Source organism: Ranitomeya variabilis, chromosome 8, assembly GCF_051348905.1.
Source record: "Ranitomeya variabilis isolate aRanVar5 chromosome 8, aRanVar5.hap1, whole genome shotgun sequence".
Classification (NCBI taxonomy): domain Eukaryota; kingdom Metazoa; phylum Chordata; class Amphibia; order Anura; family Dendrobatidae; genus Ranitomeya; species Ranitomeya variabilis.
This window is the reverse complement of record NC_135239.1, coordinates 117,589,826-117,617,522: the sequence shown is the minus strand read 5'-3', so window position 1 is coordinate 117,617,522 and position 27,697 is coordinate 117,589,826. Positions and strand designations below refer to the sequence as shown.

At 44.1% G+C, this 27,697-nt stretch overlaps 1 protein-coding gene across 1 annotated transcript in view; it reads left to right on the top strand.

Annotated features, from left to right (window-relative positions):
- The window catches only part of MYH9 (myosin heavy chain 9), a 240,108-nt gene that overhangs the window by 43,134 nt on the left and 169,277 nt on the right, over positions 1-27,697 (top strand). Inside the window, exons 3-5 of the mRNA XM_077278728.1 lie at positions 11,501-11,657; positions 17,600-17,627; positions 18,295-18,388. Coding sequence (XP_077134843.1) covers positions 11,501-11,657; positions 17,600-17,627; positions 18,295-18,388 — 279 coding nt within the window. The remainder of the gene's footprint in view (positions 1-11,500; positions 11,658-17,599; positions 17,628-18,294; positions 18,389-27,697) is intronic.

The following is a 27,697-nucleotide window of genomic DNA, read 5'->3' as shown; positions in this document are numbered from 1 at the left end:
TTAAACACACTTGTCATCTATTTAAACATTCTACCCAATTGAGAAATTCTATGGACCCACTGGCATGCAGGCTGGGTCCCAATCGCTGCCATGGAGACTGTCATGACTACATCCGGGTCTCTAGACTTGATGATTGCGCATGACAGGAATTATGACCAGGAAGTCTCTTTGGTCAGTGTAATAGCAGCTGCAGCGCTGTCAGCTTCTATAGTATGCTGATCTGCATGCTATAGAAGCGATCAGCCTGCACAAAATGAGTGTCCCATAGTGGGACAGTGTGTAAAAGAATGAATAAAAAAAAAAAATTGGTAAAAATATTTAAAAAATTGTTAAAAAAAACAATTTATTCCACCAAGAAGTAATTTGAATTAAAAAAAAATCTAAACAAGTACATACCGTATATTTAGTATTGCTGTGTCCATAACTGCCCGACCAATAACTGTCCCACAAGTTAACCCCTTTAGGGAACACCACTTAAAAAGGCAAAAAACAATGCTTTATCATACCGCCAAACAAAGTGGAATAACATGCGATCAAAAAGACAGATATAAATAAACGTACTGCTGAAAACGTCATCGTGTCACGCAAAAAACAAGCCCCCATACAGCTCAATCACCGGATTAATAAAAAAGTTATAGCTCTCAGAATAAAGCAATGCAAAATAATTTTTTTTATATAAAATAGTTTTTATTGTATAAAAGCATGAAGCATAAAGTACACTGCTCAAAAAAATAAAGGGAACACTAAAATACCACATCCTAGATATCACTGAATGAAATATTTCAGTTGCAAATCTTTGATCATTTTTACATTCCACTATGTAATGAATAATGTAAATCAAAATGAATATCCCATGGAGGTCTGGATTTGGAATGATACTCAAAATCAATGGAAAATCAAATTACAGGCTGATCCAACTTCAGTGGAAATGCCTCAAGACATGGAAATGATGTTCAGATGTGTGTGTGATGCCTCCATGTGCCTGTATGACCTCCCTACAATGCCTGGGCATGCTCCTGATAAGGCGGCGGATGGTCTCCTGAGGGTTCTCGACCCAGACCTGGACTAAAGCATCCGCCAACTCCTGGACCGTCTGTGGTGCAACGTGACATTGGTGGATGGAGCGAGACATGATGTCCCAGATGTGTTCAATCGGATTCTGGTCTGGGGAACAGGCGGGCCAGTCCATAGCTTCAATGCCTTCATCTTGCAGGAACTGCTGACACACTCCAGCCACATGAGGTCTGGAATTGTCCTGCATTAGGAGGAACCCAGGGCCAACCGTACCAGCATATGGGCTCACAAGGGGTCTGAGGATCTCATCTCGGTACCTAATGGCAGTCAGGCTACCTCTGGCGAGCACATGGAAGGCTGTGCGGCCCTCCAAAGAAATGTCACCCCACACCATTACTGATCCACTGCCAAACCAGTCATGCTGAAGGATGTTGCAGGTAGCAGATCGCTCTCCACGGCGTCTCCAGACTGTCACGTGTCACATGTGCGCAGTGTGACCCTGCTTTCGTCTGTGAAGAGCACAGAGCACCAGTGGCAAATTTGCCAATCCTGGGGTGTGTTGGGGTTAGGGTTGGAGTTAGAATTGGGGGTGTTTCCACTGTTTAGGCACATCAGGGGCCCTCCAAACGCAACATGGCGTCCGATCTGTCCAAAGCGCTGCCGGCTTTTGTACCTGCGGTGATTCCACATGTGTTCATTGAACCCTGCGGGGTCATTGCATCTTATACATAGGACGGTGATATTTCTCTTGTGGAGACTGAGCGTCTCTGAGATAGACATGCTGCAGTCTAGAAAGATGCGCAGCATGTGCGTATACGCAGGGAAGCCTGAGGCATCCCTGCACGCATAGTGGAGATAGGATTTCCTAAAATCACCTCCACTATGCTGTAGCATCCAATCCGCAGTGTTTATGGACCGTGGAAACATACCCTAACTGACACAGAACAGGAGAAATGAACTTGGTTGTCTTGCAAACACATTTGCAGCTCTGCGAGCTCTGCTGTATTGCAACAATATTGCTGCCCTGTTAATACTTTAGATAAAGCAAATCTGTCACCACATTTGACCTAAGTAACATTGGGTCAAGTGAGTTTTTTGTTTTTAATTTACGACCAGCACTTGGGCTACGTGCACAAGATTGTATTTTGGTCTAACAAAAATTCTTAGAGTTCAAAACCTATGCTTTACTTTCTGCATCTCATCAGACCCCTAATTTTTCCCAAAGGTCATGGCAGAGGTAGCAAATTAAGGGTGCACCCGCATTATGACAACATTCTGATTGACGACTCAAGCTTCCAAATGAATGACATGCAGACTTTTCGGCTCTAGGTTGGATGTTTACATTTTAAAACAGGAAAGAAATATATCTGTGTACCGTGTTAGCCAGTAGATAGAAAAATATTTAGAATTGAGTCCTCAGTGGTTGATACCTTTTAATGGCTAACTGAAAAGATGGTAATAAATTGCAAGCTTTCGAGACTACACAGGTCTCTTCATCAGGCAAAGACTAAAACAAATTCTGAAGAATCACATTTATGCACAACAGCATAGAAAAAAAAAGGGGAAAAACCATGGATAAGACAAGTGACATGAAGCAGAATTACCATGGGTGATAAACAGTTATGTCCATAGATATTGGGCCAGTTCTTAGATAAGGATTGTTTTATTGGGGTCTCGTTCTGTTGTGATGACCCCACATGGTCTGAGGGGCAAGTTCCTTAGTTGATGTAAAAAGACATAAATCCGTGCGACACATTCATTCCTGCAGTGAAAGTGTCAAAGGTCGTCATCAGTTCAAATCCCAGAGAGACAGAGTCTGGGAATATAAAGTTACCTTTCAATACAAGTAATTTCATGTCCATAATGTTATGATTTGGGAGACAAAAATGTATTGCCATTCATTCTTTTTTCTTATTGTGTGGCAGTGAGAATTCATTCTTGTTCTAAGCTTTTGCCCTGTCTCCCCCACATACAGACCCCCAGTTGGACATTTAGTACAAATAATTAAGTACACCACATTAGAAGTGACGCAGCTGAAGATCCCTGGGATCTTGTAGTCCTGATGTGAGTTGGGGATCTTTATCTTGTCCGTGGTCATTATAAATGGACAGGTTTTACATTTTTTCTGGTTGCAAGGAAAGGTTCCTGCAGCTGTTGGAGAGGACAGGGAGCTCTTGACAATGATGCTTCTTAGATTTGGGGGCTGCCTAAAACACAGTAGTGGGGGTTTGGAAAATGGATTGTAAGTGGGCATCTTTTTGCAGTAAAGGTTGTAATTTCCGAGCAGCTCCCCCTTAGCACCTCCAGATTTGGATTGTAGGTAACTACTAGAGGTACCCGGTTATTTTCTTCTTTAGCTTTGTAATGTAGCCGGTGATTCCTTGATATTCTGGTGGCTCTTGTAATCTGGTTTTCAATTGTTCTTGGATGGTAGCCCTGATTCAAAAAGGTCTTTCTGAGACGACCAAGGTGTTCAGACCATGTGGGGTCATCACAACAGAACGAGACCCCAATAAAACAATCCTTATCTAAGAACTGGCCCAATATCTATGAACATAACTGTTTATCACCCATGGTAATTCTGCTTCATGTCACTTGTCTTATCCATGGTTTTCCCCCCCCCCTTTTTTTTTTTTTCTATGCTGTTGTGCATAAATGTGATTCTTGAGAATTTGTTTTAGTCTTTGCCTGATGAAGAGACCTGCGTAGTCTCGAAAGCTTGCAATTTGTTACCATCTTTTCAGTTAGCCATTAAAAGGTATCAACCACTGAGGACTCTCAATCCTAAATATTTTTCTACATTTTAAAACCAATCCGTTCTGTACAAAAAAAACCACCAGGAAACAACCTACATTTGGTCTAAAAATACTCCCTTTCCAGTTCACCACCTGACAGCACCATTGGAGGATGTCCTTCTTGCCATCAGTGGGACAGGAACAAGCAGCGGTTAAAAGGACCCTCCCCACTCCACCAACCAGTGTTTTTCCTGTCCCACTGTGGATAGGAACGGCAAGCTTTTCCTCCGACGGTGCTGTGCAGATGGTGGGGATCGGGGGGCCTCAGCCTTTCCCTTTCCTCCCGCAAGATATCTGCGGCTGATGCCTGCCATGGGGGGGGGTCCCTTAGCCTCCCCAGTGCAGCGCTGCTCCTGGGGTCGGGTCCGCTTCCTCCATACAGGGGGCTCTCGGTCCGGGCGTGTGACTGCTGGGGGGGTGAATGCGGCGGTCGCTTCCAGCTTAGAGACCGATTCCCAGCATGCGGCCTCCCATCCTTGGATAGCAAGATTTTCCAGGGCCACACAGAGAATGAGACCACTTGTAAGAAAATCAACTCCTCCTTGGGACCTAAACTTGGTCCTTAATGTCCTGTGTAAGGCTATGTGCACACATTCAGGATTTCTTGCAGATATTTCCTGAGCAAAACCGGACATTTTCTGCAAGAAATCCGCATGCGGTTTTTTTTCTGCGTTTTTCTCGCGTGTTTTGCGCTTATTTTTTGCGTGTTTTTTTTTTTTTCCCCAGAGATTTCCCAATGCAATGATATAGTGGAAAATCCGCAAAAAATCCACAAAATTAATGAACATGCTGCGTTTTTTTCGCGGAAAAAAACGCATCATGTGCACAAATTGCGGAATGCATTCTAAATGATGGGATGCATAATGTATGCATTTTTTTTCTGCGCTTTTATAGCGTTTTTATAGCTAAAAAATACGAAAAATCCGCAACGTGTGCACACAGCCTAAAACCCCGCACTTGTTATCAGAAGATATGGGCATAGCCAATCTCTCCTTTAAAAAAGCCTTCCTGATTGCCATCACGTCAGCTAAAAGATTGGGGGAGATGCAGGCTCTATCCATTCAGGATCCATATCTTCAGATCTTTGACGACAGAATAGTCTAAAGGTACCTTCACATTAAGCGACTTTGCAGCGAGAACGACAACGATCCGTGACGTTGCAGCGTCCTGGATAGCGATCTCGTTGTGTTTGACACGCAGCAGCGATCTGGATCCCTCTGTGATATCGCTGGTCGGAGCTAGAAGTCCAGAACTTTATTTAGTTGCTGATCACCCGCTGTCATCGCTGGATTGGTGTGTGTGTGTGTGACACCGATCCAGCGATGTGTTCACTTGTAACCAGGGTAAATATCGGGTTACTAAGCGCAGGGCCGCGCTTAGTAACCCGATATTTACCCTGCTTACCATTGTAAAAGTAAAAAAAAAAAACACTACATACTCACCTTCTGATGTCTGTCATGTCCCCCGCCAGCGGCTTCCCTGCACTGAATGTGTCAGCGCCGGCTGGCCGTAAAGCAGAGCACAGCGGTGACGTCACTGCTGTGCTCTGCTTTACGGCCGGCCGGCGCTGACACATTCAGTGCAGGGAAGCCGCCGGCGGGGTACGTGACAGACATCAGAATGTGAGTATGTACTGTTTCTTTTTTTTTTTTTTTTTTACTTTTACAATGGTAACCAGGGTAAATATCGGGTTACTAAGCGCGGCCCTGCACTTAGTAACCCGATGTTTACCCTGGTTACCCGGGTGCTGCAGGGGGACTTCGGCATCGTTGAAGACAGTTTCAACGATGCCGAAGTCGTTCCCCTGATCGTTGGTCGCTGGAGAGAGCGGTCTGTGTGACAGCTCCCCAGCGACCACACAACGACTTGCCAACGATCGCATCGCTGGTCGTGATCGTTGGTAAGTCGTTTAGTGTAACGGTACCTTTAAGACTTAACCCAGCCTTCCTCCCCAAGGTAGTGTCCTCAACAAATATAAATGAGGAGATAATCCTTCCCTCATTCTGCCAACACCCTAGAAAAACAAAGGAAGTTTGTCATAACCTTGACGTTAGGGAGACAGTTCTAAAATACCTGGGGGCGACGGAAGGTTGGAGACTGGACACTAACCTGTTCATACAGTACGGGGGTCCAAATAGAGGTTGTAAGGCAGCAAAATCAACCATTGCTAGGTGGATCAAAACCATGATAAACCTAGCGTATACAGTCCAAGGTAAAGATCCCCCGGATATTCTTAGAGCCCACTTAACTCGAGCTATCTCTACATCATGGGCAGAGAAGGGGGGAGCCTCAGCAGAGCAAATTTGTAGGGCGGCGACTTGGACCAGTCTTTTCTACCTTTGCCAGACACTATAAATTAGATGTCTCGTCAGATCAGTTAGCTTGTGGTAGAAAAGTATTACTTGCAGTAGTCCCACCCTAGTTTACCATCCTTTGGTATTCCTCCAATGGTGCTGTCAGGTGGTGAACTGGAAAACGGTAATTAGACCTACCGGTAATTGTATTTCCAGGAATCCATCCTGACAGCACTACTAGTTCCCTCCCACTGCAAGTTTGTTATTGACTAATATGATGTAACATTTGTGTATGACTGTTAATAAACTTTTTGCATCCATCCAGATGTGGTACTCGAAAATCACTGGTAGGTGGAGTGGGGAGGGTCCTTTTAACCGCTGCTTGTTCCTGTCCCATTGAGGGTAAGAAGGACGTCCTCCAATGGTGCTGTCAGGATGGATTCCTGGAAATACAATCACCGGTTGGTCTAATTACAGTTTTATTCCAGAGGAGAAAATGTAAACTGATCAGAAAGCTTGTAAAACTCATTTTTCAATTAAAAAAAGCCAACCCTGACATCTTATATCTGCGATTGTTTGGGGACAGTTTCATACCAGACCCCTACAGAAGCGAATACTTTCAGTATGGTACCTGAGAACTTTCTCACAGAACAAACTAATCGTAGATTATTTTTTTTAACACTAGATGTGAGCACATGGCTTTGGAGAGTCCATACAAAGTACCTTAAGTTTCAAGGGAGATGGCCTTTAAGTACCGTATTTTCTGGTGTATAAGACTGGGCGTATAAGACAACCCCCAACTTTTCCATATAAAATATGGAATTTGGGATATACCCGCCGTATAAGACGGGGGTCATCTTAGGGCGTGTGGTTCCCAGGGTCTGGAGGAGAGGAGACTCTCCTTAAGGCCCTGGGATCCATATTCATGTAAAAAATAAAGAATAAAAATACAAAATATGGATATACTCACCCCTCCGACGGACTCTGGCTCTCAGCGGTGCAAGCGTCTGCCTCCGTTCCTAAGAATGCAGTGACTGAAGGACCTGCGATGACGTCGCGGTCACGCGACCGCTCACGTGACCGACGTCATCGAAGGTCCTTCAGTCACTGCATTCTTAGGAACGGAGGCAGACGCTTGCACCGCTGAGAGCCAGAGTCCGTCAGAGGGGTTAGTATATCCATATTTTTTATTTTTAATCTTTATTTTTTACATGAATATGGATCCCAGGGCCTGAAGGAGAGTTTCCTCTCCTTCAGACCCTGGGAACCATCCAGGATCGCTCTGTGCACCCGTACCCGGCGTATAAGACGACCCCCGACTTTTGGGACAATTTTTATGGGTTAAAAAGTCATCTTATACGCCGGAGAATACGGTATCAGTTGGTGATTGACAAACTTTAGGAAACTTTGCAGATTGGAAAACTTTCCAGATGACCAGACAATGGACTGGTTCTGTTTGGCTTTAAATGAAGGCCAGAGCAGTGGTGGTGTCTGAACAATGGCATGTGGGTGATGGAATATTTTGGTTGAGAGTTCCTGGAGGAGATGAGTTTTAGGCAGAAAGTTCAGTACTATTCTTGACAGCTGTTCTTTCTAAAGGCTGTCCCAGATATCTCCCTGCTTTCGTGGATGTCCGGTCTGAGCTAAAACTACGGACTGGCATACACATCTTCAGTTTAAAACCAAAGGTGTGACAAACGTCAGACCTATACCAATTCTGGTAGTTTCCTCCTTAAAAATCCCAAAAGTAGCTGGTTTATTGTAAACCAGATGAATCCTCAGGATCCAGTTTTTTTTCAGAAGTTTTACCACTAGCTTTATTTACTTTGTGTACACCATAGTAAGCGGTGTCCAAGCAGAAGCTGCCTGAAGACCAGTCATGGCTTCATCACTTACAACTGAAGAGGTTACAAGCAGCACAAAATGACTGCACATCTGCACTGCAGTGTAAAGGTGACTAGGCTTGCACATGTATCTTCCCCCCCCCCCCCCCTCCTTTTTTCCCCCCTCCTTTTTTCCCCCCTCCTTTTTTCCCCCCTCCTTTTTTCCCCCCTCCTTTTTTCCCCCCTCCTTTTTTCCCCCCTCCTTTTTTCCCCCCTCCTTTTTTCCCCCCCTCCTTTTTTCCCCCCTCCTTTTTTCAGTCAGCTTTCAGAGCGAACCCGCCTGAAAGACGTGGTACATACCCAACTTCCACTTCAAAAATTGACTTTTTAAGATTTGAGGGAGTTCCACTTCTTGCTGTGAAACAAAATTAAGCCTGGAGACTCAATTACCTTTTTACAATTCTATACTAAAGTATAGCTACTTGTACTTTAACCCCTTCCTGATATTAATAGTATCACTGCTTCCTGTGTTGGGTCCTTGATCTTGATGCAGACTGAGCCTGCATCTTTCCTGGCAGATGATGGCTGTGCTGTTCAGCCATCATCTGCCTCTATCTGCTGCAAGTGAAGTTGAGCTGCACCCTCTATCTCTTTATTTTGCAGCCCAGAGAGAGGAAGCTGTTCCACATATCTGTTGTGATTGATTGTCTTCCTTATTGGTTGCTATGGCAACTGGATGAAAGGGTGGAGGGGAATTGGTTGGTCTGCTGAAGACTATCGTGCCTACCATTACGCTTCTACACTGAAGTCAAGCCCGTGGCTGGTCTTCTCTAGAAGGCACTGATTTTTATTTGCTGCTTACTATGGTATCACGTTGTGTAGCATAAGCGATTAGACATCCCTAAGATCGGGTCCCTTAAAGGTCCTTTACCCCCCAAGGGTGGTTTGCACATTAATGACGGGGCCAATTTTTTACAATTCTGACCACTGTCCCTTTTATGAGGTTATAACTCTGGAACGCTTCAACGGATCCCGGTGATTCTGACAGTTTTTTCGTGACATATTGTATTTCATGATAGTGGTAAAATTTCTTTGATATTACCTGCCTTTATTTGTGAAAAAACGGAAATTTGGCGAAAATTTAGAACATTTCTCAATTTTCCAACTTTGAATTTTTATGCAATTAAATCAGAGATATGTCACACAAAATACTTAAGTAACATTTCCCACATGTCTGCTTTACATCAGCACAATTTTGGAACCAAAAATTTTTTTTTTGTTAGGGAGTTATAAGGGTTAAGTTTACCAGCAATTTCTCATTTTTACAACACAATTATTATTTTTTTTTTTTTTTTTGGGACCACAACTCATTTAAAGTCATTTTGAGGGGACTATATGATAGAAAATACCCAAGTGTGACACCATTCTAAAAACTGCACCCCTCAAGGTGCTCAAAACCACATTAACCCTAGAACGCATACCCACAGAAATCTACACATTCACGCACCTGGGGCCTTTTAGGCCTGTTTACAATTATCATGGAATAACTCAAATAAAAATACACTTCAAAATTTATTTTACAATTGCAAGGTAAGGATGCATTCCAACTAGCGCTGGGGTCTGCCAGGAGGGGATCCATAATGGATCTGACCTCCTGGTGACCCCAGCTAAGGCTGGCGGAATCTTGGAGTTACCAGGACGTCAGATCCATTATGGATCCCCTTCTGGCGAACCCCAGCGCTACTGGGAACACAGCCTAAGATGTGTATATTTCAAAACATAATTATGTGCATAAAACAACAAAAAAGTAAGTAAACGGGCACGCCAAATATAGGCATTCTATATGCAGTTTTTTTATGAAAACATTTTTTGGTTGTAGCAAACTTGGTGCAGGAATATTTATTTGTAACTTTACATATTCCCCCGACAATTCTCGCATATTTTTTCGGCTGAATGTTCCTTGAATACATTTTGTCCGCAAGAAGAACAAAAACGCTCCGATTTTCTTTCCTTCTTTGCTGGACAAATATAGCAGCGCTTTCTTTTTTTTTTTTTCTCTTTGCTCTGGATGTTCCAGAAAGCGTATTCCACATCGGATCATTGCCTCCGTAATTTGCCTTGATAAGCAAATCTGTGTATCACATGTAAACCTAGTACAGGCCTAAAAGGCCCCAGGTGCGTGAATATGGGGTAGTCCCAAAAAAAATTGTTATACCGAAATGTCTGTAACATAAAAATATATGAATAACTGGAAATTACTAACTATATACCTGAGGATTACCTAGATTTTCAAAATTCTAACTAAAGTACTTTTACAGAAAATAGAAAATAAGTAACCTGGCAGGCCTGCGAGGCCCCAGGTATGCGTTCTAGGGTTAAAGAAGTTTATTAATCCTTCAGGTGTTTCACAGGAATTTTTGGAGTGTTACAAAAAAAAAAAAAAAAAAATGAACATTAAACTTTTTTTTCACAAAAAATTTACTTCAGCTCCAATTAGTTTTATTTTACCAAGGGTAACAAAAGAAAATGGACCCCAAAAGTTAGTGTAAGATCGCTGATCTGACACTTTGCTGTGCACTGTGTCAGATCAGCGATCTGATGTGCACTCCTGGAGGCTTCCCGGCGCTTGCTCTGAGCAGGCGCTGGTAAGCGACCTCCCTGCAGGACCCGGATGCAGCCCCGCGGCCATTTTGGATCCGGGCCTGCAGGGAGGAGGAGGTAAAAGACCCTTGGAGCAACGCGATGTGATCGCGTTGCTCCGAGGGTCTCAGGGAAGCACGCAGGGAGCTTCCTCCCTGCGCGATGCTTCCCTATACCGCCGGAACACTGCGATCATGTTTGATCACAGTGTGCAGGGGGGTTAATGTGCCAGGGGCGGTCCGTGACCGCTCCTGGCACATAGTGCCGGATGTCAGCTGCGATAGTCGGCTGACACCCAGCCGCGATCGGCCACGCTCCCCCTGTGAGCGCGGCCGATCGCTATGACGTACTATCCAGTCGTTGGGCACACAAGCCCACCCCACCTCAACGGGATAGTACGTCTAATGTCAGAAAGGGGTTAATACAATAGAGTTGAAAAAAATTAAGTAGAAATGCAAATAACTTTTTCCTGCATTAAAAATAAAGAAAAGAATGCATGTGATATGGGTCTGACTTCAATTTATCAAAATGTGCAATTATGGTAATCGGATCAGTACAGCCTATCCAGGAGAAAATCTAAGCGCTGGTGTGTTTTTTGTTTTTTGTCAAAGGGAATGTGTCAGCAGGTTTTTGCTATATAACTTGAGAAGCATAAGGCAAGAAAGCCTGATTGGTTTTATCTAACCTAGAAGTAGCCGAGCGAAGTCTTCTGTGTATAACCCCACCCACCACTGTCGGCGTACACTGCATAGTCGGCAAGCTGCTACTCCATAGTGGGCCTGACTGCTGATCCCGATGAGCTGTAGTCCTGTAGTGTTCATGATAAAATGGCAAAAACCGTTTGACAGTCCCTTTAAATTTTGGAAGTGTGGCATTTTCTGTCTCCATTTGTGTACTTGTGAATGCATTTATTTATTTTCTGTTTAATTTGCAGACTTACTCTGGTTTGTTTTGTGTGGTAATAAACCCATACAAGAACTTGCCAATTTACTCTGAAGAGATTGTTGATATGTATAAAGGAAAGAAAAGACATGAAATGCCTCCACACATATATGCCATCACCGACACTGCCTATCGCAGCATGATGCAAGGTAAAGTTTTGCTTTTTTTTCCCCCCTCAATGAATTCTAGCACTTTTCCCTAGTGATCTGAACTGTATACTTGGTATGCCATAGTGAGGTATAATTACAGGACTAGTCTACCTCCAGATACTTGTAGCAGCCATGATTGAGGACTATTAGAGGAACAGCGGCTGACTAGTCAAATGTAGCTTGGTTAGTTTCACACCATCTTGTAACCATAGCCTTTATCTTCGGTGAGCTGTTAATGTTTCCTAAATAGGCAAATATAGGCTGAGTTTGAACCATCTGATGAATAGGTGGTAAACTGTAAAATGGGGAGGTTGTCAGGGCTGTGGAGTCGGTAAGCCAAACCTCCGACTCCTCAATTTCCATGACTCCGACTCCCTCATACATGGCTCATGTTTAAGTGATAAATTTACTGTAGTAAAATGGTATCAGGCTTTTAATCTTTATTATGATAAAATAATCAAGCCTTTTAGAGAGAACATAAAACATATTTATTGGAATACAACTTTGGAGCAATAAAACTTTTTTTATAAATTTACAAATTATACACTATGCAGGGGGGGGGAAGGGAAGCATTTTCAACAAATGTACTGAATAACATTTGTGCAGTGAATGAATTTGTTCTGAGAAATAGTATCGCCTCCATCAGATCCTCATTCATAGATGACCTCAAATCTGAACTAATTTTAAGGCTAGAGAACAACCCCTTACACTAACTTGAGTTGGTGTCAAAGCAGGAACCACATGGACAATTTCAGGGTATAAAGGAATTGGCTTGTGCACAGTCAGTTTTGATGAACGATTGAACTCTTCTACTTTGAGAGCAAGTGAAAAATTTTGCTGAAATATGGTCAGTCTGGTTTCTATGGGAGTGGAAACTTCACCCCCCCCCCGCCCCCCTCCTGAGGCAACGCTCCATGTCATCCAAATACTTTTCGAAATTAAACTCCTCTGAGGATGAAGAAACGGCTTCAGCAGCAGCACTAGCTCTTGGCCGTCCCGTAGCCCACTCATCCTAACTGCTATCTCAATTACAGCTTCTTTTCCTTTAGTAAGCTGTTGATCATCCGGCAATATACGATGACTCTGGTCCACATAAACAGCTGCCTGAAGAATTGTATCTTCTAATAGTGTGTCTCTCTCCATTTCATTGAAGCAGCAATGTCATCTGGGATTTAAACCTCCCCTTTGGGACAGGCAAAACAACAAGCTTTTCCACTCCTTCATAAAAATGCCAGGTGTTAAATCCTCAGCTTGTAACTTTTAGTCACTGTAAATGGTGATGAAGCAATGCCTTCAATTCAGCCACCTATGTACATTGATCTTCATGTAGGCCCAAATACAGCTGACTTGATCTGGAATAGATTAGGACATTAGCAGAGACTCCCTGAGTTTGTGGGACACTGTTCACTTTTACACTTGGGGCCCTTGAGTTGATCAGGCATTGTTTAATCCCACACCTTGGTCAGCCAATGTTTACTTTGCACAAATCACTAATTTAATGAAACTTTACTTATTGTAACTGCCATTCTCAGGTGAGAAGACCGTTATGATGTAAAGTTGGAGAAATCAGTGTATGCGTGATATTTCTGTAATCTCATAGCTTTTGCTTGTACTGCAAAACTGGTTTTAATCTGTGTAAAAAAGCAGCAAAAAATACAGCATAAACGCAACGTGTTAACATAGCCTAGTACAGTTTAATCCCTTAACCGCCAATGTGTGTAAAAATGGCTGTTAAAGGGCCTTATTCCCTCAGGAATAAGATATCACCACCCTACTGCCACTATTCCCGCCGTGACAATTGAAACCCTTTTATTATCGGCCCAGGCTGATTAACCCTTTTTAAATACCACAGTTAATTGCGACAGTGGTATCAAAGTTAAACTAAGGTAAAAACTTTTATTGTGCCACATGAAAGGCATGGGGTGCGTGTTGCCAGAAGCACAGATTGGGCACAGTAAATGGTGGCACTAAACTTTTTGGGGACACAATGTATGGGCAATAAACTGGCATCATATTTGCAGTTCTCCAGAATACAGCATGATGTGGATGTTACAAAATGGTCACTACAGCCGTAGATTAATGGCTGCAATTTCTACAATGGGGTCTAATTTTTTTTTTTATTTGCTGTTCCATATTAATCCTTGTGTGACTGACAAATTTGCAGCAAATGCAAAACTTACAGTACATTTTTACCACTAAAATTTTATATCTCCACATCCTAATGTTGTTAAATTATTTGATGCACATTCAAAATACTTCAAAAAGTACTTCAAAAAGTTCATATACCCACCCCCCACCTCTGATAAAATCCTTCAGGGGGTCACTTGTGAGGGTTCTCTGTTGTTTTGGTGCCTCAAGAGCCCTGCAAATGCGACATGGTGCCTGAAATCTATTTCAGACAAATTTGTGCTTCCAAATTCAAATAGTGCTCCTTCATTTCTGAGCCCTGCCATGTGTCCAAACAGAAGTTTCTGGCCACATGTGGAGTTTCCAATATTTAGGTCCCTCAAAGTCCATAAACCCCTCATCCCACAGTCACGTGCACCTCTGGCACTCTCGCTTTCAGGCGCAGTACACTTGACAGCAGGCACAGGTTATAAAACCTCCTATGTCGGCTAATGCTCTCAATTTCAGGACCGTAAAATCAGTGACCTTCATAGAGATGTATTAATAGTAGACAAAAACCGATGGAAAACATTTCTTTAATAACCATAACATATTAAAACACAGTACCAAATTTCTCAACTACCACCAAAAAGCCTTCAGTTTTCATGACGTAACTATTAATGAACATTATAGTTAGGAATAAAACCTTAATGGTAATGCACTGAAAAAAATTGCTGTGCTAATGGTGCTGAAATTTCTGCACTGAAAACGCAGCAGATTCAAAAAAGGACCATGTCAATTTTTTGCGGATCTGCAGTTTCTGCACCCATTGACTTCCATTGATTCAGTCAAATCTGCAGCAAAACCGCGGGATCTGCGGCTTTGCTGCGGAGTTGTGTGAGAAACGCAGATAGGGAGGGGGAAGAGTGTGTGTGTGTGTGTGTGGAGAGATGTGCGGGTGTTGGTGTGTCGGGATCTGCGTGGCTGTAAGGGGCTGTCTGTATGCGGGGGTCTGCAGGGCTGTGTGTCGGTCTGTATGTAGGCAGACATCATCAGTTGGGACTTGTAGTAGCTATGTCTGCTACAGTGACAGGTAGCCGGATGATGGGACAGTATAGTCCCATCATCCGGCTACTGTGTTAGTGTGTGTATATATAAAAAAAAAAACACATGCACACATATACAGTATATACTCGCCAATCACCTAGTCCCCGAAGCAATTGATCACCTGTAAAAATATATATATATATATATATATATATATATATATATATATATATATATATATATATATTCCAAAAGTATACTCCCTGATCCGCAGTAATCCATGTAATAACGAGTGTCCCACTACGATCTCCCGTGGAGAGCTGTCACATCGGCGGATGCGACCGCTCTCCAAGTGGCTTTGGGATACAATGACGGAAGTTATCCTTCTGCACTGTATCCCTCTGCCGCTGTGAGCACAGTATAGTTTTATTTTAGCAGCCAGTAAAGGCTACGCTGACAGCTGTGGGCTGATATTCATAGCCTGGGAAGATCCATGGGTATTACCTGCTTCCCAGGCTATAAACACCGGCCCTCAATTGCCGGCTTTCCCACTCTGGACTTTTTTTTTTTGGCAATTTTTTTTCCTTTTTAAACAGATATTGTTTTTAAGGCTGGGGTCACACTTGCAAGAAACTCGCACCTCAATACCTGGCACTGCCACCGGCACTCAAAACCGGAGTGTGCGGCTGCATGTATTTCTGTGCAGCTGAACGCCCCTGTCCGAGTGCCGGCGGCAGTGTCGGGTATTGATGTGCAAGACTTGTGCGAGTTTCTCGTAAAGTGTGACCCCCGGCCTAACAGATATATCTACGCATAGATCGACAGACACGCACGCATAGATCGACACACGCAGTCTCATGTTAAAGGGGAGGTTGGACCAGAAATGACATCACAATCCTTTTTTTTTTTTTTTTAAGTAATATCTTTATTTAGCTTTCAAAAACGGGTGTATTTTTGGTTGCGTCTTCCGGCAAGAGATGCAGATTCATTACAGAAAAATCCGCAGGCAAATCGGCAACGTGTGCACATAGCCTTAGTCTATGTGCCCACTTTGCAGAAATGCTGTGGAAATGTCTGCAGCATTTCTGCAACTCCCTGCCGCAGGTAAAACGCATGCGTAATTAGCATGCATTTTCCCGCAAAACACAAGCGTTTAGCAAGCGTTTTTAGCGTTTTTCCAAGCATTGCTTGGAAAAGTGATTGACAGGTTGGTCACACTTGTCAAGCATAGTGCTTGACAAGTGTGACCAACTTTTTACTATTGATGCTGCCTATGCAGCATCAATAGTAAAAGATATGTTAAAAATAACCATATTTTCTTTAATTATTCTCGCCTTCCGACAGCCCCGTGCTCCTGGTACGTTCTGTTCCCAGGGATGCTTGGCGCCAAGGACCTTTGTGACGTCATGGTCACGTGACCACGATGTCATCCCAGTTGATTCGTGCAATGCATCCCTGGGAACGGAAGCCGCCACGTGCACCGCTGAGAGCCGGAAGGACTCCCGGGGCTATCAGAAGGTTAATATATCCTTATATTTTTTTTTTATTTTTTTTTTTTTACTGAAATATGGTCCTCAAGGGCCTGGAGGAGAGTCTCCTTTCCTCCAGACCCGGGTACCACCTGCACATGAAGCGCTCACTTTACGCGTGGTGGGCATAGCCACATGCGTTAAGTGAGCGTTTCGGTGCAATCCTATAGCTGCGGAATCACTGCAATTCCGCATAAATAATGAACATGCTGCGGATTTTACCGCTGTGCGATTCCGCAGCTGGAAAATCCGCAGCATGGGCAAAACTGCGGAATCCCATAGGATTGCATGGGAATGCTGTTTTTAAGCGTTTTTATGCGTTTCCACTGCAGCAAAAAAGCGGCAGAAGCACACACAAACCGCAACGTGGGCACACAGCCTTAGATTTGCCACGTAAAGTGACACTGGTCAGATGTAAGAAACTTGGCCTGGTCAGGAATTTTAAAGTTGGTTGTCACGAAGGGGCATGTGTGACAGTAAACCAAGCCTCAGTATTACCTTGGCTGACCAATGTGTAAAATGTTAACATTGCCTGAAATTGAAACGGTGTGAAATTAAACAATAACTGTTCAATTCAAAGTCCCTACCAGTGTGTGAAGGTAACTAGTGCCCTACCCTCAATAGCTGCCAATTTGTTAGGTAACCTGACCTTCAACTCCCACTGCCCCTCTGTTTTTTACATTTGCAATTATGTATTTTTTTTCATGAACTCACTTTTTTTTTTTTCTCGCACGCATAGTGACATTTTTTTGACGTAACCAAAAAAATTCCACTAAATCTTATCAAATGATCTTTTTGTAAGAATGTTTTATGGTTTCACATATGTTATGCATTGGAGGCCTAACACCTTGTAGTCATGCTTGTATGGTGAAAGCAAAGCTGAACTTTAGGATCCTGAAAAACGCGGCATTAAAAAGCCAGCCAAACTTGCTTTGTCTGCGGCTTTTTTACCTCCAACATATCAGGTTTTAGTTGCAGAAAAGCTACGTCATGAACATGGCCTAAAGCAGATGCTTGCTTCACACTCTTGCTAAAAAGAAACTGCTTGCGTGCTCAGGTGGGTGTTAATGTGTCTCGGGGTAGCAGGGAGATGGCTCTTGGCCATATGTGCATTCGACCAATGGTTGAACAAGTTGCATGCACACCTAAAGAAAACTTTACAGAAATGTATGGTAGACTGTCAAAGGCTGCATTTTACTTCTATTATTGGTCACCAAGTAGGTTGTGCTTGTTTTTAATCTTCCTTATTTGTCTTTTTAGATAGAGAAGACCAGTCCATACTTTGCACGTAAGTTTGTGACTTATTTCCACTATACATGTACAAGCACCTATAAAAAGCTGGAAACTTGGAAACATAGGGTTGATAATTATTGTCCTGCGCTTTTACTGTAAATGAGCCTACTTCTGGAAGTTTTCAGCTCTCCTAAATCTTTACAATATGTATCCCTCAGATCTAACTTGGCACAAGCATTTCATTTTAAGAGATTATATTGGATTTATTTTTTTTTCTACCATTTAATTTTATTTGTGCCAAGTAAATTGGTAATCAGCCCAATTATGTTGCACTGTAAGTGGAGGTATATAATCTTTGGTACTACCCTGGGAGAAGAATACTTGTCAAGCGAGGACCACTGTATGCTGATTCCTGGGATGTGAAAACCTCCTGTAGAATTTCTCCCCCACTGTCAGACACAAGCTATTCATATTTTGGGGTTCTATTCACATTTCTAATGGTTTCTGGAGCAGTCCCAAGACAGACACCAACAGTACCTGGCTGGTTTGTGACATTTTCATAGGAAGAGGTGTTCCTCCTGTCTACAGCTTACGCTCCTAATGGAGCATCTGATGCAGATGTGTACGAGGCCTAAGTTTTTACTGTAGTAACAATTTTCTGTTACTAGTCTTAACCCTTTTTAATGTGTTTTCTTTCATTTCTGCCCCCCACCCTATTTAAGAGGAGAGTCTGGTGCTGGCAAAACAGAAAATACAAAGAAGGTTATCCAATACTTGGCTTATGTTGCATCTTCTCATAAATCCAAGAAAGACCAGGTTAGTGTTTTTTTTGTTGTTGTTGTTTGTTTTAAATTGAAGGGGTGAAAGAGTGATATTCTACATGGGTATAAGTGATTACCTTTTCTAAGAGAATGTATTGCCACCTTTTAGTCTTCATAGTGAACAATGGCTGTATGAGGGTTTAATAATCTCTTGCCTGACGGTGGCATCAAGGAACAGAGGAATAAAGTCTGATGAATCTAAGGGACATTTGTGGTATTGAGTCAGAAAGCTGCCATTAGTGATGTGTGCGGTTATTCTGAGAACTTATAAATGTGCAGCAGAAAAAGCCATGATTTTATGAAAATGACAGCAAGCAGCCCATTAAGTGATAAATCACTAGAATCTGGGTCTCTACCCCTACATTTTACACCTCACATTGAGTTTCAAAAACTCCATTTAAATCTTAATGAAAAAAAACAAACAAAGTTTAGACACAGTATCAAATGTTCAGTCTAACGCATAAGCTTTAAAAATTCCAATATCTGGTTCAGAACAGCAAGTTGAGGTCTAAAGACTTGTAAAAAAAAAAAAAAAAGTTGTTACAATGTCCAAAAAGGTCTCACATTGACTACCATATACAGTATATTGTGACGGATTACCAATTAAACATATAGGCCCCACATCTTTTGTGGGCCCCGCGCAGCAGACGAAAATATTGATTTAATGTTGAAAGAAACTGGGTTAGCCTGCCAGCCCACCTGGCTGACATAGGTGGCAAGCTGGAGCAACGAAGCTCTGAACGACACCCAATTTCCCTGCTGCTTGCTGTATCTGCTGTTTGGTATATTCGGGAATTCACAAATAGAGGGGCACCTGTGTGATTAACCAGAACAGGGATTGACATTACTTGGCTTTTCTGGGTTATGATGACATGTAATTAACTTAATTTCATTGGTGTATTTTTAACATTTTTGGTAAACTTAAAAAGGATTAGCTAACCAAATTGTAATGACCTATGTATGTGCAGTCTTGGATGAAAGTGTTGCCGCCCTTGAAATTGTTACCGGAGATTTCAGAAAATTATTGCAATGACTTTCTTTTGTTATACACGTTTATTTGCTTTGTGTGTATTGGAACAATGCAAAAAAGAGACTAATTGAACATAATTTCACACAACCCCAAAAATTGTCTGGACAAAATTACTGGCACCCTCAACTTAATATTTGGTTGCACACCCTATGGAATAAGTGCAATCAATTGCTTCTTATAACAGACTTTTGACACCTTTTTAACTGATTTTTTGGGCCACTCTTCTATTAAAAACTGCTCCAGGTCTATCATATTTGAAGAGCTCCCAACAGCAATTTTAAAGGGAACCTGTCACCCCCAAAATCGAAGGTGAGCTAAGCCCACCGGCATCAAGGGCTTATCTACAGCATTCTGTAATGCTGTAGATAAGCCCCCCGATGTATCCTGAAAGATGAGAAAAAGGTTAGATTATACTCACCCAGGGGCGGTCCCGCTGCGGTCCGGTCCGTGGCCTCCCATCTTGTTACGATGACGTCCTCTTGTCTTCACGCTCCGGCGCAGGCGTACTTTGTCTGCCCTGTTGAGGGCAGAGCAAAGTACTGCAGTGCGCAGGTGCCGGGAAAGGTCAGAGGCCTGGCGCACGCGCACTGCAGTACTTTGCTCTGCCTCAACAGGGCAGACAAAGTACGCCTGCGCCTCAGCGTGAAGACCAGAAGAGGACGTCATCCTATGAAGATGGGAGGCCCCGCACTGCGACGCCCATCGGATCGGACTGCCCGCCCAGGTGAGTATAATCTAACCTCTTATCTTTCAGGATACATCGGGGGGGGGCAGGGCTTATCTACAGCATTCCAGAATGCTGTAGATAAGCCCTTGATGCTGGTGGGCTTAGCTCCCCTTCAATTTTGGGGGTGACAGGGTTCCCTTTAAGATCTCTCCATAGGTGTTCAATGGGCTTTAAATCTGGGCCCATTGCTGGCCACTTCAAGAATCACCTAGAAATGAATTTAAACAAAGCACTAGTGAGTTCTGAAGTACGGTATGTTTGGGGTAATTGTCCGGCTGGAAGGCCCATGACCTAGGATACAAACTCTGCTTTCTGACACTGGACAGTACATTGTGAAACAAAATCCTTTGGTAGTCTTCAGATTTTATGATGCCTTAAACAGACCAGGCACCCAGTGCCAGAGGAAGCAAAACATACTTGAACCTCAACCATATTTGACTGTAGGTACTGTTATCTTCTTTCTAGGCCTCGTTCTGTTTTCGGTAAACAGTAGAATAATGTAGTTTACCAAAAAGCTGTCTCTTCTGGTCACAAGATGCTTTCACAGAAGGATTTTGGTTTGCCAGCATACATTTTGGTAAACAGCAGTCTAGCTATTTTCTGTATTGTCAGTATGGTCCTCCCTTGGTCTTCTGCCATAGCGTTTTCATTTCATTCAAATGTCGACTGATATTTTCCGCTGAAACTGATATTGAGCCTGCAGGACAGCTTCAATTTCTTTGGAACTTGATTGGGGCTGCTTCTCAAATGTTGCAACCTTTCAGCAATTTTTCTCTGCCACCCACATCCAGGGAGATTGGCTACATTGCCATGGATTGTAAACTGCGCAATAATCAAAAATCAGCAAAGGAACATCAAGAGCTCTTGATATCAATAAATTTTGGTTCTGAAGTCCTCAAACAGTTATCCTTTGTTTTCCATGCTCAGTGTGGCACATACAATGATTAAGTCCACGTCTCTTTTTACCTGGTTTCAGGTGTGATTTCTCAGTCGCCCATGACAGCACACCAGAGAGGGGATCCGCCCTTCAGGGACAGGAAACCTACAGGATAAAAGGGCGGTACCTCTCCCCTGCATCAGTTTGGTTTCCTGTCCCTGACGGGGAACCTTCTGGACGGTACCTGAGAAGCTGGAACCGTGAAGAAGCCTGGAATCCGGAGCCGGCCAGTCCGAGTCCTGGCAGCGGGGAGGCCCCTGCCACGGCTGGTGCGGTGTCCGAAGCCGCCACGGCTGCGACCGACGGGCCGTCAGCGTGAGCGGGAGGAAGTGTAGCCGCCACTCCGGATAGGAGGCTGGGGCTCCCGACACTCTGCCACTCAGGACGCCGGCGTTTCCAAAATGGCGCCGCACCGGAAGTAATATGTGGCTTCCGGTTCGGGGGCAGCGCTGTAACTAAGGTGTACCAAGGTGGCGCTGCCCCGGAACTGGATTGCTTCATTTCCGGGTCCCTGACGGCGCGCGCATGCGCAGTAGCATGTCAGAGAAAAAAAAAAAAAAAAAAAAAAAGGACGCTTCCTCCTTCACGCAGCCACAGAGGAGGGGCTATTAAGAGCGCTCTGTTTAAAAGATGGTGCGCATAGGAAACTCCTTGCTGCATGCCGTCCCAAGCTAATAGAGCCATGGAAGACAGCGACCAGCAGCTCCAGCCGCCGCCGCCACCGCAGCAGCAGCAGCGCCACCATCAACGACCGAAACCGGACGCACAGAAGAAGCGAACCTCTGCGGGCACCCGGAGTTCTCGGTCTGGTAGCCATTCCACGCAACGTAGCAAGAGTTCCAGTGTGGTGAATCAGCTACCATCTACGGATCTCTCACTTCAAGATCCTACCCCTCCTCCAGAACCGGTACCTGTGGCTGCGTCTGATTGGTGAGTGATCTTCGTGAAAGCTCATTTGTTTGTAACTGGGGTCCCTCTTCTCCTTTATCCTAGGCAAGGAAGAGAACGGCAAAAACAAAGCACAGAACCTGCCCATTATGCGATATAGAATTACCGCAATCTTGGGATAAAAAGTTATGTGATTCGTGTATTGGTCAAGTCCTCTGCGAGGAGACACCAAACTTTGCCTCTGAGTTACGCTCCGTAATCAAAACAGAAGTAGAGTCTGTTTTTAAAACCCTTAAAGGAGGAAAGAAAGTCAGTAAAGAAAAACCTAATCCCTATAGGAACTCCGATTCCTCCAGCTCTGATGTCGTAAACTCAGATACACAGGACTCCTCCTTCTCTTCTTCAGATGACGAAAGGGGAGGTCGTCATTGTTTTCCCTTAGATGAGGTTGACGGCCTTGTTAAAGCGGTGAGGTCGACAATGGGTGTATTGGACCCTCGTCCTGACAAAACCGTTCAGGATGTCATGTTCGGAGGACTATGCCAAAAAAAGCGAAAAGTTTTTCCCCTAAATGAAAATATACAAACCTTAATCAAAAGAGAGTGGGAAAAACCAGAGAGGAAAAATGCATCAGTTCCCTCTATTAAAAGAAAATATCCATTTGAAGAGGAATCCTCCTCTTCATGGGATAAGGCTCCCAAACTCGACGTGGCGGTAGCTAAAGCCTCAAAAAGATACGCGTTACCATTTGAAGATATGGGAACCCTAAAGGATCCTCTTGACAAGAGAGCCGACACCTTTCTCAAAGGTGCCTGGGAGTCGGCGGGGGGATGCCTGAGACCGGCCATAGCAGCGGCTTGCACGTCACGCTCCCTTATGATCTGGATTGACAACTTAGAGAAACAACTGAGGGATGGGGTACCCAGAAATAAGGTGTTAGACTCTATTCCCATGATTAGAGGTGCCGCGGCATTTCTAGCCGATTCGTCTGCCGATTCGATTAAATTAACGTCTAAATCTGCAGCCCTCTCGAATGCCGCACGCAGAACCCTGTGGCTCAAAAGCTGGCCAGGAGATTTACAAACTAAACACAAACTGTGTTCTATTCCGTGTGAAGGCAAGTTTCTCTTTGGAGAGACTCTAGACGACATCCTGCAAAAAGCAGGCGATAAAAAGAAAGGGTTCCCCATCCTACCTCAAACGTTCAATAAACGGCCCTTTCGGAGTAGGAAATTCTTTAGAAGAAGACCGCCAAGAGAACAAAACCGCTGGGATGATGGGAAAAGAGAAAGAGGGTTCCTCTTCGGTAGTTCCCCACGAGATAAGAAACCCCCCCCTAAGTGACATCTCCCCCAGGGTGGGAGGGAGGTTGTCTCAATTCCTCCCGGCCTGGGAAAAAATCACTACCAGCCCCTGGATACTAAATCTAATACACGCGGGTCTTCAAATAGAATTTTTTTCCCTACCCCCCCGACATTATGTAGTAACTTCACCGAGGTCTTCTCCCCAACAACAAGAAGCTCTAGAACTCGAAATCCTAAAATTATTGGACAAAAATGTCATTCTGGAAGTTCCCCCTCTGGAGAGGAAGAAGGGTTTCTACTCCCCATTATTTCTGGTTCCCAAACCAGACGGGTCTTTCCGGACCATAATAAACTTACGGAAACTAAACACTTACGTAAAAAACAAACGATTCAAAATGGAATCAATAAAGTCGACAAAAAACCTGTTTCCGAACTGTTTCATGGTAGTTCTAGATCTCAGCGACGCGTATTATCACGTCCCCATCCACAAGAATTCTCAAAAATTCCTCAGACTGGCAGTGGTCATGAAAGGGCAGATAAAGGAATACCAATACAGAGCCCTTCCCTTTGGCATATCAATCGCACCTCGCATCTTCACCAAATTGGTAGCAGAGATGATGGCACATCTAAGGGAAGAGGACATCTTAATCGTTCCATATTTGGACGACTTTTTGATTGTCAGCAGCTCGGCCCAACTCTGCAGTCAGCATTGCCAAAGAGTGATAGACATTTTGGAAAAACTAGGCTGGTTGGTGAACCTTCAAAAATCAAAACTGGAACCAACCAGGGTTCAGGAATTTTTGGGTCTTACTTTGGACTCAAGTTCCCAAGAATGTCGCCTCCCAGTTCAGAAAAGACAAAAGATATTACATCTAGTGTCGGAAGCTTGCTCAAAACCATCCATGTCTCTGAGGAAGGCGATGTCGTTACTAGGGTCCCTCTCTGCTTGCCTTCCAGCAGTTCAGTGGGCGCAGCTCCACACGAGACCCCTCCAGTGGGACATTTTAAAAAACCAGAGTTTACTGAGAGGTCGGTTAGAGGGTCGCATGACTCTAAGTTCGCCTGTTATTCATTCCCTAAACTGGTGGTTAAATCCCACCAATCTATCAAAAGGGATTCCATGGGTAATAGAAAACCCTCAGATAGTAACAACAGACGCAAGTCCCACAGGGTGGGGGGCTCACCTGAACAACAGGGTCGCTCAGGGGGTATGGTCAAGTCAGGAACTCGAGACTTCCTCAAACCAAAAAGAGCTGAGAGCGGTGAATCATGCACTACGTTTTTTCCTAAGAGAATTACAAGGGCATCACGTCCGAATTTTTTCAGACAACAAAGTAGTTGTAGCTTACTTGAATCACCAGGGGGGTACCAGGTCTCAAACACTAATGGAAACTACCTCCGAAATTCTCAGCCTAGTACAGAACAGTTTTCTATCCATATCAGCCCTACACATAAAAGGGGTAGAGAACCAGGAAGCGGACTTTCTAAGTCGTACCCAACTAAAACAAGGGGAATGGTCCTTGAATCAGGGAATCTTCAAAAAAATCACAGACTTATGGGGCATCCCTGTAATAGACCTCTTTGCAAACAGGCACAACAAGAAGGTGAAAACCTTTTGCTCCTTAGATCCCAGAGGGAATCCTCGGGCAGTAGACGCATTTACGATTCCCTGGACACACACTCTTGCATACGCATTTCCTCCCATCATCCTCATCCCAGCAGTTCTGCGAAAAATCAGGCAGGACAAATCCAGACTTATCCTAATAGCCCCCTTCTGGCCCAAAAAGGCCTGGTTCTCCTGGCTGAGGATGCTATCGATCACAGATCCCTGGGTCCTTCCGGATCTTCCGGACCTTCTGTCTCAGGGACCGGTGTTCCACCCCCAGTCAGAGAATCTCCACTTAACAGCGTGGAATTTGAGAGGTCACTATTGAGGGATAGAGGTTTTTCTAACAAACTAGTTTCTACACTAATGAAAAGTAGAAAACCAGTGACCACAAAAATATATGGTAAAACTTGGCAAAAATTTTTATCCTCCTCCGGGGTCAGGTTACAAGACGGGGTTCCAGTGACTGAAATATTAGAATTTCTACAAAAGGGGTTAGACCTGGGCCTTTCAATAAGTACCTTAAAAGTACAAATATCAGCTCTAGGAGCACTTTACTGTGAAAACATAGCAGCAAACCCTTGGGTGATGCGGTTTATCAGAGCAGCCGCAAGGTCTAAACCTGTAACAGTAAAAAAATTACCAACTTGGGACTTGAACCTGGTCTTGTCAGCCCTGACAGAACCCCCGTTTGAACCTGTAGAGTCAATACCTCTTAGGATTCTATCACTTAAAACTGCCCTCCTAATAGCCCTGACATCGGCCCGCAGAATAAGTGATCTCCAAGCCCTGTCCGCAAACCCTCCCTTTACACAAATCCTGGATGATAAGGTCGTACTAAAAACAGACCCTGCCTATCTACCCAAAGTAGCATCCATATTTCACAGGTCCCAGGAAATAATCCTTCCTTCCTTCTGTCCAGACCCTAAAAATAGGAAAGAAGAAAAATTCCACACACTAGATGTGAGAAGGTGTCTAATCCAATATATTAAATCCACCCAACAGTGTAGGAAGGAAGGGTCTCTTTTTATCTGTTTCCAGGGGCCTAGGAAAGGACTCAAAGCTTCTAAGAGCACTATAGCACGATGGGTAACAGACGCAATAGCCTTGGCCTACTCATCCACCGGGAACGCCGTCCCACAGGGACTGAAGGCCCACTCTACAAGGGCTATGGCGACCTCCTGGGCCGAAAGGTCAGAGGTACCATTAGACCAAATCTGTAAGGCGGCCACCTGGTCTTCACCTTCAACCTTTTTCAGACACTATCGCCTAGACCTAGCCTCCTCGTCTGACCTAACCTTCGGAAGAAGGGTTCTACAGGCTGTGGTCCCTCCCTAACCAATATATCTCTGCAATTCTCTCTGGTGTGCTGTCATGGGCGACTGAGAAAGTCATAGTTACTCACCGATAACGGTGTTTCTCAGAGCCCATGACAGCACCTACTTATTCCCCCCCTCATCACGTGTGCGGTGAGCACATTATTTTGTGTGAAGTGCCTTTTTATATAGACACGGTGTTTACCTGTTAAGCAATATGATAAATTGTACTTTTTCTGTTGTTGTAACTAACCTGGAGGACCTCCGATGCTCTGTAAACAAAACTGATGCAGGGGAGAGGTACCGCCCTTTTATCCTGTAGGTTTCCTGTCCCTGAAGGGCGGATCCCCTCTCTGGTGTGCTGTCATGGGCTCTGAGAAACACCGTTATCGGTGAGTAACTATGACTTTTTCATATTGCCCACACCTGTTACTTGCCACAGTTGAGCTTGAACAAGCTAACATGCTTGAATGAAAGTGGTTTACCTACAATTTTGGTAAAGTGCCCACAAACTTATCCAGCCAATTTTGGGGATTTTGTGTGAAATTCTGTTTAACTTGCCTTTTTTGTGTTCAATACATACAAAGGAAACAAACATGAGTAACCAATAATTTTTTTGGGTAGAAATACTTCATTTTCTGGAACAATTTCAAGGGTGCTAACACTTTCAGTCATGCATGATTGCATGTATCAAAAGTATATAAAGGGAAATCTGGCAAAATAACCACTACAATATCACTGGAAGGCCCTAAGTCATGGCCCCAACTACCTGTGGAGGTTGACACCCTAAGGCCGGCGTCACACTGGCGTTTTAAACGGCCGAGTGCAATGCGATAAAAAATCGCATTGCACTCGGACCAATGTTCAGCTATGGGGCAGCTCCCACCAGCCGACTTTTTGTCGGCCGTTTTCCTCGGTCCGAGACAATCGCAGCATGCTGCGATTGTCTCGGACCGAGGAATACTCTGGGCTCACTCGCACCCATATAAGCCTATGGGTGCGAGTGAGACAGCGCACACCACTCGGATATCATCCGAGTGCTGTGCGTTATAAGCGGACCCCAGCAATGGAGGAGATGGAGAAATTCATTTCTCCGCCTCCGCAGCTGTGCTCCGATCCTCCCTGTGCAAGAGAATCGGAGCACAGACGCATGACACTCGGCTCCGGCTCTGCTGCGAGCAGAAGCCGAGTGTCATTAGCATATCGCATCCGATGATCTTGCATCGGATTCAATACGCCAGTGTGACGCCGGCCTAATAAGCAATGTGAGTGCTTGCTGTCTAGCTTGTCGAGCCCCTACTAGGACCCTAGATAGGCGTTTTACCCTTAGAGCACAGATTCTACCACAGGAAACACATGATGGTCTGTAAGATGCAATAAAAGCAGTACTCTCCTTATGTGGCAATAGATGACTCAGGAGTACAAATAAAATATGTTACATTTAGTGTCCAAAATACGTGCACCAAAAAAAAATAGCCAGCTGCACAAGTAGAAGT